The 13,189-nt window shown below is 34.2% G+C and overlaps 1 protein-coding gene across 1 annotated transcript in view; it reads left to right on the top strand.

Annotated features, from left to right (window-relative positions):
- LOC107715192 (ras-specific guanine nucleotide-releasing factor 1-like) overlaps positions 1–13,189 on the top strand; it is a 35,915-nt gene that overhangs the window by 11,985 nt on the left and 10,741 nt on the right. Inside the window, exons 4-13 of the mRNA XM_016521249.1 lie at positions 1,889–1,981; positions 2,627–2,880; positions 4,151–4,230; positions 4,373–4,566; positions 5,001–5,110; positions 7,182–7,269; positions 7,355–7,418; positions 7,655–7,797; positions 7,939–8,021; positions 8,574–8,822. Of these exons, the coding sequence (XP_016376735.1) occupies positions 1,889–1,981; positions 2,627–2,880; positions 4,151–4,230; positions 4,373–4,566; positions 5,001–5,110; positions 7,182–7,269; positions 7,355–7,418; positions 7,655–7,797; positions 7,939–8,021; positions 8,574–8,822 (1,358 nt within the window). The remainder of the gene's footprint in view (positions 1–1,888; positions 1,982–2,626; positions 2,881–4,150; positions 4,231–4,372; positions 4,567–5,000; positions 5,111–7,181; positions 7,270–7,354; positions 7,419–7,654; positions 7,798–7,938; positions 8,022–8,573; positions 8,823–13,189) is intronic.

Consider the following 13,189-nt stretch of genomic DNA (forward strand, 5'->3'; position numbering starts at 1 on the left):
ATAAGTGCAAAACTAAATAGTAGATGCACTGTTTGAACAGCTAGTCAACTTGTTTAAGGAAGTCCCGTATAAAAAGGTTGGTTTCAGGTTCACCTGCACATGGTTTACATAAGATGTGTTTGCACAACAGAATTGAAAATAATGCAGTGGTTATTACTGGCATTATGAAATAAGTGAATTAAAAAATAAAAACTAGTATAATTGGAAAAACTTAAACTAAAATACATTTGAACTTTCAAATAACAACTAAATAACACAAATTAATTTTATGTTTTGATACAGAATATATTATAAAGGTTTATCAAAAAAAACAGCAGCTGTGGTTGCCAGAAATTCTGGCAAAAAATAAAATATAAAATATATGGTGACAAGGTGTTTTAGGTATTGCAGGATGGCATACTGGTACCGTATATTTTACCCTAAATTTAATAAATTTGACAATAAAACAATAAAGTCATATAATATTAATATACCAATCTACTTCTGTCAAAATCTGCTGTTTACTTTAAAATATACAGATAACCAGTTTGTAGCTCCAAAAACCATAAATGTTACATTTTAAACCATTTACAGTTTTGCTAAAGTAAGGTAACTTACAGTTAACAAATTAACAGGTTTTTACTTTAATTTTTAAAGTGTGGGGTGGCAGTTTGTAATGCCTGATCAAACAGAAACACAATCCCTGCGCCCAAAATCGCATACTTCCCTACTATATAGAATGTGAAAAACAGTATGTGAGGCGAGTAGTATGTCCGAATTCATAGCATACGAAAAACAGTCGGCAAAAAGTACCCGGATGACCTACTTCTTTCTCCCGGATTCTGAAGTGCCCATTTGATGGACACTTTACTATCCCATGAGGCCACAGGAAAGGATTTATGAATGGCAGTGAAGCGACGCAACTGACGCATGTAGGTCATGTGACAGTAACAACATGGCGGATGTAGTATGTCCGAATTTCATTCATACTACCCAAATTCTTACTATGTAGAACATACTTTTTTAACGGTCGCAAAGTAAATTCAAATTCAAATGTAGGACAGTACACGATTTCGGACACACTTTATGTGAATGAAAATGTAGAATTTAAGATTTTTGGCTAATTGACTAATGGTGTGCTAAGCTAGTACCATGAGCCATTAGTCTGCAAAACAAGAACAATAATTTACTGTAACTAATATTAAAAGAGTGCATATACACACACAAAACAATGTCTGCCCTTCAAATCGACTAGTCAGTTGTTGGATGACTAGTCAATTATCGTGACCCAAATTACATGCTCATTTCTTTTCTGAAAAGGAAAAGGATAGAGAGAATGAAAAGTGGTGTGAGAAGCATTTGGTTTTGAAGAGCTTTCTCTAGACTACTTTGCACTTCACTTTGCATCTCTGCTCATAAAAAACGGCTCTCCAGGAGAACTATGATCCCTGCTGTATACTTCATCAGCCAGATCAAATAGTCATTTTACTTTAAAGTGCAAATGGAGCTGGCTGTATGAAATGGTGTGCTGAATATGCATGACCCCAGATGTATTGTGTGAGTCGCATCCTTGGTCCGCAGCATAATAAACTCTTTCAGTCCGCGTCCAATAAATGGAGTACTCACATACAGACTGTGCTGGCTAGCTCCCGTCTCTTTTGTGTCCCCAATGTTTCCCTTTCAAATTGCAGGGCCATGTAATAATTTGAAAGTTTGTGGACCCTAAGCATCTGAAAATACCCGAGCAGCTTCTGAGAGCTTTGATAGGGCGAGTGTTTGTGCCACACTGTGCTGGCACTGATTTGGCCTGACTAAATCACTTTGTCAGCATGCTGGGAAGTAGTGAGGGAAGGAACTTTTTTTCAAAGGAAGTGTTGACTCTGCCATTTTTATCTCTGTTTTGTTGCAGATTGCAGCAATGCTCAAAGACAATGAGAAGATTCAGTCGAATCCCACCACTGCTCCTAGCGATGATGATTCAGAAATCAATAAAATCAAGAAAGTAAGACTTTGGCTTTGAATTACACAGCTCTAGTCCAAAACCTAGTGAGCTGCCTACATAGGTAGCATCCTAACTGTCATAGAACCACATAAGTGACTGATTTCATTTGTTTTTGTTTGTTTATTAATTTAGGTTTAAATTAGGTATAATTTAGTTTTGTGGACTATAGGTATAAACATTTGCTATGTGAAATTGCTTATTCGTGGCAGTACTAAATTAAAACAAGCGATTTTTATTATTACATTTTTCAGATTCTGCAAGGTGTACTGTTTGTAAATTTATGACCACAACTCTATATTGGATGAAATCAATACATATTTCTATGGATAATTTTCAATATTTATTCAAATATACAGTAAGTGAATTATTTATATATTTAAATATTTATAACCACTCACCTCGTCATCCATCTTGCTTTTTTTTTTCACTGAGCTCGTTGCAATGCTAAAAAATGCTTCCAACGTTTTAAAATAAGCTTCACATTGAAAACAACTATGATGACTTAAAATGCAGCTGGGTTTTGGAACAGAGCAAGTGTCTTACGTTTCATGATTGGTCAAGATATTTTTTGATGAGTTTTTCGTGTTTACTTAGTTCAGATCTATTGATTTTATTGATTGATTCTTATTAATACTGCTGCATCAGGTACAAAGCTTCTTGAGGGGTTGGATGTGTCGGCGAAAGTGGAAGACCATCATTCAGGACTACATCCGTTCGCCACATGCGGAGAGCATGAGAAAGAGGAACCAAGTTGTCTTTAGCATGCTGGAGGCAGAGGCTGAGTACGTCCAACAACTCCACATCCTTGTCAACAACTTCTTGAGACCGCTTCGCATGGCTGCCAGTTCCAAAAAACCGCCCATAACTCATGATGATGTCAGCAGCATATTCCTCAACAGGTAAACACCAGTTCCAGCCAGAAATAACCCTCATGTTTAGCAGGATTTGCATGCACAGAGGAAAGAAACCTTTCAACATTTCATTTCAGTTCATTTGAATATCTCAATTGATATTGTTGAATAACAACAACAATGTGATTAGATGTCTCCTACTTCTCAGATGTTTCTTCTGTGAAAAGACCCCAATAATTGTGTCTGTGTATCTTGTCTAGTGAATTAGAAGAGATCTCAGCAATGTCTCACACTGAGCTTAGATTTGTCAAATACCAAATTCTAAAGTTTGAACTCAAACTCAGTTTCTTCCCAGATCAAATTATCTGAGCTTTGGGGATCCACATTAATTTTATAGCTTTGTACTTTTACTTTGTCAACAATTGTCTCATTTATGTTTATTTTTTATTTCTTCCAAGCAATTTTAAGAGAAACATCTGAGGCAATTGGTCGAAAGTTTGGGGTCAGTAATAGAGCACAATAATTCTGACTAAAATAGTTGGACAATAAATGTGCCATGTGTATAATTTTAAACCTACAAGTAAGTGTATTTTATGATAGTGGTAACTGTAAAGTGACTATTGTAATGGGGTAATCAAAATATAATGCAATTAATCTGTACTTTTGTTTTTATTTCTTTTCATTTTTAGTTTAGTGAATTTAACTTCTGCATTAAAAAGCATCATTTTTGTTTGTAGATTGTAATGTTACAATGTTTTTGCACATAATATATAGCATAGCCTACAGGGTTACATTCACTATATTTGTTTTTATTGTCTTTAATATAAACATTGTTTCACTGGAAATTGATCCAAAGTGTCAAAGACATTTATAATGTTACAAAAGATTTCTATTTCAAATAGATGCTGGTTTTTTTTGTTGTTTTTTTTTAGAAATAAACTTTCTGTAAATCAAAGAATCCTGACATTTTAAATCCTAAAAATCCTAATTTAGCATATTATAATGATTTCTGAAGGATCATGTGACACTGAATGGCTGGTGAAAATTCAGTTTTGCCATCACAGGAATAAATGACATTTTAAAATATATGGTATTATTATAATTTATGTTATATTTTAATGTTATTACATTTTATATTAAACTGTTATTTTAAATTGTAATAATATAAAAATATAACTGACTTTACTGACTTTAAATGCTGCCTTGGTGAGCATACAGCAAAAGATTTCTTTCAAAACGATTTTAAAAATCTTACAGGAACAATGAAACACTTACATTGTTGTTTACATGTCCGTTTTTTGTTTTTGTTTTTTTGCAGTGAAACCATAATGTTTCTGCATCAGATATTCTACCAAGGGTTGAAAGCTCGAATAGCAAGCTGGCCAACATTAGTATTGGGTGAGTGCACTGCCAGAGCGTTTGGCAACCAACAGCAAAGAACATTCTGTAAACCCCTCAAATTGCAAGCTGGCTTTTTCAAAAGGTGCCACAGATCTGAGGCCCAGTCACACTGATTTTAATCTTCCTTCCTGTCCTTCAGCCGACCTATTTGACATCCTGTTGCCCATGCTGAACATCTACCAGGAGTTTGTACGTAACCACCAGTACAGTTTGCAGATCCTGGCCCACTGCAAGCAGAACCGTGACTTTGACAAGCTGCTTAAACAGTATGAAGCCAAGCCTGACTGTGAGGAGCGCACGCTGGAGACGTTCCTCACTTACCCCATGTTCCAGGTGACCATAATCTTTCATTCAGGCTCTCATTTTTTATGGTTACCATGCTATCAATCACAAGCTCTAATAGAGTGCTGCGTGGTAGCACATGGCAGGTCCTCGTGTGCTTTTTTAGTCCCTTAAATTAGGGTTTTGTAGTGTATTCTGGTCTAATGGCTTTTTTCTTGTACTGTAAGCAGTTTCCATGTGATCTAGTCCAGCAAGGTCTACTTTGGGATTTGCAGCGTTGGTAATAAATGTGCTGATGAGTGATAGAGCTCCCCTCTAAGCCTCCTCTGCAAGAAATACAGTGCACACAGTTAATGAAGTTTTGTTTGGATTTCCATGCGTGTACATGACTAAGTGTGGGTATGATGAGTGTGTTTGCAGCAGAAGGCAAAAAAAATTGAAAACTACCCTCCTGTCTGACATTATGACATGTGCTTGTCTGGCAGATTCCTCGTTACATACTGACCCTCCATGAGCTGTTAGCGCATACACCGCATGAGCATGTGGAGAGAAACAGCTTGGATTACGCCAAGTCAAAGCTGGAGGAACTTTCCAGGTACATCAAAATGTGCCTCCAACACATTTAATCAGAATCGCTACATCATTTCTCACTACTCACAGGTTATGGGGCTCATTCAGGAAAAAGAAGCTGAATGAAGCTATAAATTGCTCCTAAAAGCAGATCATAAAATCAAATCAATTGCTAAATGCTATATCTGAAGTTAAAGAGTGTAATTTCCTCACCACTATTGGCACCAAATGGAACTGCAGTCTGACTGCGCAGCCCGTCTGGACTGAACACAATACCATGGAGCCAGTTTGAGGCAGGACTATTTGTTTGTCCAGTCCATTTGTTTGACTATTTGTGGTTTGATAATGCCACAAATACTTCTGAGTATGTGAATCACATTTGAAGACAGGATTTTGAATTTATATATATATATATATATATATATATTTAATTTTTAGTTTACCATGTCATTTTAGTTTTTATTCTATAATTGTTTACAGTGTTTTATAGCTTCAGTTTATTTAGTATTTTAGTATTTTTAATGTCAAACTTAGTGTCTTAAATTATATCATTTAAATTTATCATTTGAAATGTATCATTATCATTTAAGTGACATTCTCTTAAATTTATTATCTAGTGTTATTGCTAGTATTATCTAGTGGCATTTTCATGTTTAATGAAGTCGAGTCTAAAACTAAAATTAATCTGTGGCCATTTTTATTTGATTTTAGTTATTTTTGGAGACATGAAAATATAGTTTTAAATATATTAATATAATATGTTTTAATATATTTGTTAAAATATGTAATATGCAAATAATAAAATACATTTGTTGCCATTTTATTTGATTTTATGCAGTTTGGAGTCATGAAAATGTAGGTTAAAAATATATTAATATACTATATTTTAAAGTATGCAATATATAAATTGATCAAATTAATATATGGCCATTATATTTTATTTTATTTAGTTTTAGAGTCTTGAAAATGTAGCGTGAAATTTATTAGTACAATATATTTTAAAATATATATTAAAATATGCAATATACAAAAAATTACATAGTTATGTTTTAGTTATATAAATATAATTAAACTATATTTTCATAACTCCAAAGCTAACTAAAATAAAATAAAAATTCTCGCAAATTAATTTCAGATTCAGTGAAACTTTATTATTATTATTTTTGGTTTCTTTTAAGAGTAATATCATTGTTTAACAACAAAAAAAAAAAAACATTTGAAAATGTGTTTAAACCTGTTTTCATTATTTTCTTAGGAGATGAAGTAACTTAGAATTGTTAGATTTTCAATTAACTTGCAAAAATAGACATTGCCATTAAAATGTAATAAAATAATAATAATAATAATAATAAAAACAATCTAAAATCAATAGAATAAATTATTTTTTTTAATAAAATGTTATTATAATTATTATTATTATTATATTAATAGTATTATTAATAATTTGTAATAATAATTTTTTTAAAGAATGACCAACAAATTATCACCTTTTTAGAAATATTTTTTTAGATTAAGTAACTTTTATTGGATTTTATAAGGTTTTAATTCACTTTGCCACATGGAAATATAATAAAATAAATGTAATATAACATGACATTAATAGACTATAATAATAATAATAATAATAAAATTATGCTAAATATGCATTTCCACTTAGAAATAAAATAATAGAATAGAATATTAATTATCTAATTAATCAATTAATTAAATAACAACAATAATAATAATGTTTTGATGAATGACCAGCATATTATTAACTTTTTCAAAATATTTTAAAACCTGTTTTTAAACCTAATTTAACCTTTCTAATATTTTATTTATTTTATCTATACACCATGTACTGTGTAGTATGGTATCATATTAAAATATGTGCTGTCACAGGCTAAGCAGAATTACCTCTTGTAATATAAAAAAAACACTTGAAATATGCCTTCAACTATTTATAGAGACATATAATTCAGATAATTTTTCAATTTTATTTATTTATTTATTTATTTATTTTTATACAATGTTTCTTAATTTCTCAGAGGATGATTTTTTTATGTATCTGGTATGTTGTTAAACCAGTGAAATGTTATGTTGTGCCCAGAAAAAAGTGATTACCACCTTCAGCTAATTTTACCACATTCAGTGAGCCACTATTGCTCTTGGTCTTTAGGGAAATTCAAGAAGGAGATCCTCACAGTAATCACTGTTTTAGTACGGCTGCTATTGATTATTTGATAGATTCTCAGAGCATGTCTGACTGTTACTTGTCTCTGGATGGCAGAATGGAGTGGTGTCGCTCATTGACTGCACACTGATAGAGGAACCAGAGGGCACAGATGACGAGTGTACGTATCAAAACTCTTGATTTAATCTTAAGCGTACCATAAAATATCTGCAATAACAAAAGAGAGTTGACATTTTGACACTGATAAGAGACCTCTGTACTTACCCGCTTTTGAGAAGCATCAGTTGCCACTGATATGGACATGTTATGGAAGTAGATCGGACCACAAATCTAATCACAACAGACCTCCACGAGATTTATTCCAGAGGCTCACTAAGTTATCATTTTTCTCTTCAGCCAAGTCAGACAAGAGCGGTCAGGACATGGAGCACCTGGATTTTAAGATTGTGGTGGAGCCCAAAGACAGCCAGTCCTTCACCATCATCCTGGTGGCCTCCTCGCGACAAGAGAAGTCAGCCTGGACCAGTGACATCAGCCAGGCATGTCTGCTCACATCAGATAACACTGAGTGATCCACACAGCCCTGGGCAAGACCTTCGCCTTTTACTCGCGTCCTGTGGTTCAAATACTGTCCTCACACTCTTTTTTTCTCTCTTTCTCTCTCTCACTCTTTACTATAGTGCATAGATAATATTCGTTGTAATGGGCTGATGATGAACGCCTTTGAGGAGAACTCTAAAGTCACTGTGCCCCAGATGATCAAGTAAGCACTTCTTCTCACACTGGAAGTAACTATGCTTTTCCAACATAGAAATGTTAGTAAATGTCTATAAAACATAGTCAGTTTCTGCATTAAGTAGATCAGCCTGTTTTTTTATTCACAGTCATACATCAACTTTGTATTTTAATGGCACTTGACACATTTTGAGAAGCTTAATACATGAGCATGTTCTAACTTTGCAAGGCTGCATACAGTATTACAAAAGTATTCATTTGATCTAAAATGTGATTGTTGCTAGTGGCTGAAATATATATATATATAGTTCAGTCATGAAACTCTAGATGGCGCATTCTGACGGGGTGTTAACGTAGCTGATGATATTCATAGAGTTAAACGACTTGGCACAAGCTGATTGGTTCATGCTGCATATGCAGCCAATGAGCTTACTGCCTGCCTTGTATATGGCTGGCTAATGGCCCCTTTAATGTCAGATACTGAAACAAATATGTAGACAACAGGGGTGAAAAATGAGACATAATAGTGATACTTTGTAAATATGTAAATAACATCTTATAATCTGTGTCACATGTTTAGGTCTGATGCCAGTCTGTACTGTGATGACGTGGACATCCGCTTCAGTAAGATGATGAACTCGTGTAAGGTGTTGCAGATCCGCTATGCCAGCGTGGAACGCCTGCTGGAGAGGTTGACCGACCTGCGCTTCCTCTCCATCGACTTCCTCAACACCTTCCTGCACTCCTACCGTGTGTTCACCAGCGCAGACGTAGTCCTTGACAAACTCATCACCATATACAAGAAGCCTATCAGCGCCATACCTGCCCGGTGAGCCACATGTCTGGTTTTTATAATTTTTTTTTTTTGGAATACAGAAAATGAGATTACAGAGGTTTTTGTTGCAAATGGCAGTCTGATCAGCTTGACAAGCACAGAGATGACAACTGTAAACTGCTCTCATGTGCATAGTAGCATGTAGCAAGAGTGTTGTTTTCAGCACAGTCTACAGTCTACAATACTGATTAAGTTTAAGATTAAGTAAAACGTCATACTTACATGTTAGAATAAAGCCGACTGAATAAAGCAGCATGGCGTTTTGTAGTTGACTAGTCAGTCTTAAGAAAGCCCTTTATGACAAGGCTGCTTTTGGGATATGTTTAGCTAATATTTATGGCGTTTTTGTGTTCAAAAACAGCTGAATAGAGCAAGAATTAAATGAAATGCAGGTTTTAAAAGTTGACATGCCTTCTTAAAGGTGCTCTCAGTAATTTGTTTACTTCTTAAAAAAGGCTGAAATATTATATTTTTAAATATATATATATATATATATATAAGTCTTTGAAGTATCCCTTTCAAGAACTAAAGGGTGAAGCAAAGGTCATCCAAATTAGTGTCCTCAGCTAAATTACAGCAGCTTGTACTGTGAGGGATATCGTTTTGTGATTTAGGGGAGGGTGACCAGAGATAACCATAGTGACTCCACTGACACCATCCTGTCTGCTTCTTTGACCTCTAGTTCAGGCTTTGACACCCTTCCAGAGAAGCAATATATCTAACATTCCCCAAACGCAGGGTTAACAACCAATTACATTCATTTAAATCTGGCTAAGGACAACAATTGTTCACTGGTTTTGAATCCACTGTATGCAAGTGTGTCTATGGGAACCACACCATTCAGATGATTAAGATTAAAATACAGTGTAACTGATGAGTGATGATACTATAGGAGAACCTTTTCAAAAGTCATCTGTTCATAAGGGACCGGTAATTTGGGGAAAATATGAGATAACTCCATTCAGTCAATACACTGAAATCTGTGTGCATGAATGATTTTGAAGGTGTGAGTACATGATAAACACATTTTCTTTTCCTAACCTGCACACAGATTGAATTGTTGTATTTTGTCAGGGCTATGTGTATGTACTTTGAGCATTACATCAAGTATTTCACATGAAGATGTTTCACTGAGCTCATGGAGCTAATTTCCAAGACACTGAAACACAGCAGAGAAACATAAAGTTCCCCTCCCTGATTCCTAAAATGATTTAAATATCAAATATGTTGTCTTATTTAACTTTTCAAACAGAACCCCTCACAGTAATATAAATATAGTAATATAAAAGATCTTAACGTAATAATACAAAATGTGACATAATATGTGAATATAGAAAAAAAAGGATTTTCAAGAGTTAGGAAGCACTTTAAGATCTATTTGATGCTTTTTATGTGTATCTGCAGTACTGCACCTAAAAGTGTCTTTTCAAACTGACCAATAAAGCATATTTTTACAAACTGACTTAAATGCCTTATGAGCCACAACAGACTTCCATTTATTGTTTGATCTATCTCCAAGCATTCCATGTATAGTGGTGCTTTTAAATTACAAGTGCTGTCAACAATGCATAAAGCTCTCAAGAGGTTCTCAGTGACATTATATATTCATAAATGACATTACATATTTTTTGATATTTTTACATTTTAGGGGAAGCCCCTGCGGTCTTGAAGCAACCACCACTGTGCATAAGAAAGACAATTCAAATTAGATAATGATCATTCAACAGCACCCCTCCCAAAATAAGAAATGTTTGTAAGTTGCTTTGTGGATGTAATTTGCCCTCATTGCTGATTTATTAAAGACTCGATGGTCTATACTGCGTTATTTCCAAGAAGTCATCAGCAACAGCGCTAGGAGGGACATTTTGAAACTCTACCATGAAAGGTTTGTGTTCATCTACTCATCAGAGTGGCTTTTCAGGGATGGGCTCTGAGTAGCTTTTCGACAATCATCACAAACTCTTACTTCAGTCCTTTGACGGTCAAAAGATTCTCTGTAGATATTGACTTGTCAACAGACTCACGGCCTGGACTAATTTTGATGACTCAGGGTGGAGTAAATACTGAGTAAAACTTAATAGAGAAAGCTTTCAAAGAAGAATTTCAGTGAAACCTACCTTAAAATATGCAACAAATGAATCAGGCATTGGAAGACACAGTAACAGTGTAAATTTTAAAACATGACTTGAAAACTTGAGATTTGAGACCAAGTCTGTGGTCTCAGCTACAAACAAAATCTTTAGTGTTTAGAAACGCAGACATGCCATAAAATTAAGACATTTACAAAGTTTGGCATCATGATTCAATGGCAAAATTTGTGAGAAAATAAGCTAATATCATGTCTTATTCCTCCCTCTCTCACACACCCACAAGTGACAAATGAAGCTTGTTCTGAGATGATTGACTCCATTAAATTAAGCTCAATTTTGTCTGTTTGTTTGTCTCTCTCACTGATCCATGTAATCCTGTCCTTTAAGCTTTGACAGCTTAGAAACATATTTCCATTCCCTTGCCATGTTAACAGAAGACCCCAAGCGGCCTCAGACACATACATAAACACTATACTCAAGCCAGATTTTGAGTAGGTTCAGTACGGTTGATCAAAATACATAAAACTAGAAATGTTTTGGTGTTGGTGGTCATACAGACCAACCTGTCATGTCATGGGTGATGGGCAAATGACTTTAGGCAAGGGAACTAGGGCCTCTCAAAAATACCTCATGGTCTAAAGCTGCTTATAGGGAAATGAAGTCAGCTTGTAAGCACAGGGTGGGAGACATTTCTTAGTCACTTCACTGTCTCATTTCTGCACATAAGAGTTTCACTCCAGTAAGAACTAAAGTTAACTCAAGACATACTGAGACTTCTGCTATATTCAAGTTATATATATAATTAGCATTTTGAGTATTTTTATTACGATTATATTAATCTAAATAAATGATAATAATGTTAAGAATTGGGTAAGAATAATAATAATAATTATCATTATTGTTGTTGTTATTATTATTATTACAACATATTACATATGTACATATTACATATGCTAGTTTTAGCCAATATTATTTTGTAAACATAACTTGCAAATTAAAAATGTACAAAAATTAAAAAGACAATAAAAAAGAAGGGAAACAGGAAAAAAAGAAAGAAAAAAAGTGGACTTTAACATATTCAAGGAATGCCAAATCAAATTCCAAGACCAGAACTAATAGAAACAGAAACAAAAAAAGAAAAAAAAAATAGCCCATAACATAACTTTTTTTGTTGTTGTTGTTTTTTGGAATGCCAATATTCCTCTAGAACACTTTTGAATTTAAAGACTGAGATGGTGAAATTCTAAATCTTCTACATGTACAGTATGTAGGTCCATTATAATTATTATAAACACTTCAATGCTTCACATCATCATTAAATACTTCTAATTTTTGGCCCACATTCTCAATGGCCAAACAGACTTGACAGCTGATTTCTCCTCTGCTCTCCTCTCATCCACTTATTATAATTTAAAATAACTGTTTTCTATTTTAATAGATTTTAAAATCCAATTTATTCCTGTGATGGCAAAGCTGAATTTTTAGTAGCCATAATCTTTACTGTCTTCAGTGTAACATGATCTTTCAGAAATAATTCTAATATGCTGATTTGCTGCTCAAGAAACATTTCTTATCATCACAGTTGAAAACTTGTGCTGCTTAATATTTTTGCAGAAACCGTGATACATTTGATCAAGATTCTTTAATGAATAGAACGTTCAAAAAACCTTGATCTTTTATAACATTATAAAAGTATATACTGTCACTCTTGATCAATTGAATGTATCCTTGTTGAATAAAAAATATTAATTTCCAAAAAAAAAGAAAGAGAAAAAGAAAAATCTAATTAAACACAAACTTTTGAATGTGCTGTAAATATAAGAAAAGTCTAGAAAAAGTAGTCAACCTGTTTAGTTGGTTGTTGGAGGACCTATCATGATCCATCCCTAATTCTCAGCTTTTTTTATGCCGTTTGATGGACTTGTATCTTGGCACACATATATAAATGCACATGCAGCTCTTAGTTTAGCACCAGGCCTTTGCTTTGCTGGATTTGTGTTCTTGTGTGAGAGAATGAGCAGAAAAATTGGTTCGGTTTGATAGGAGAGAGGTCACACCAGTGTTTGTCACCCTATAGTGAGAGCGAGCGAGCGTCTGCGTACGTATGGGATAAAAGGAGAGAAAAGTGAGAGAGAAAGTCAAAGGGGAAGGTAGTGAGATGTGCTGGAGTTGCTAAAGGCTTGCGAGAGGTCACACTAATGTGTGTCGCCCCGCGTATGTGTGTGTTCTGCTGGAAACAGCATTAATTGGGCCCTGCTTCATCGCCTGCGT

Source organism: Sinocyclocheilus rhinocerous, unplaced genomic scaffold (assembly GCF_001515625.1).
Source record: "Sinocyclocheilus rhinocerous isolate Xijiao unplaced genomic scaffold, SAMN03320098_v1.1 scaffold659, whole genome shotgun sequence".
NCBI lineage: Eukaryota > Metazoa > Chordata > Actinopteri > Cypriniformes > Cyprinidae > Sinocyclocheilus > Sinocyclocheilus rhinocerous.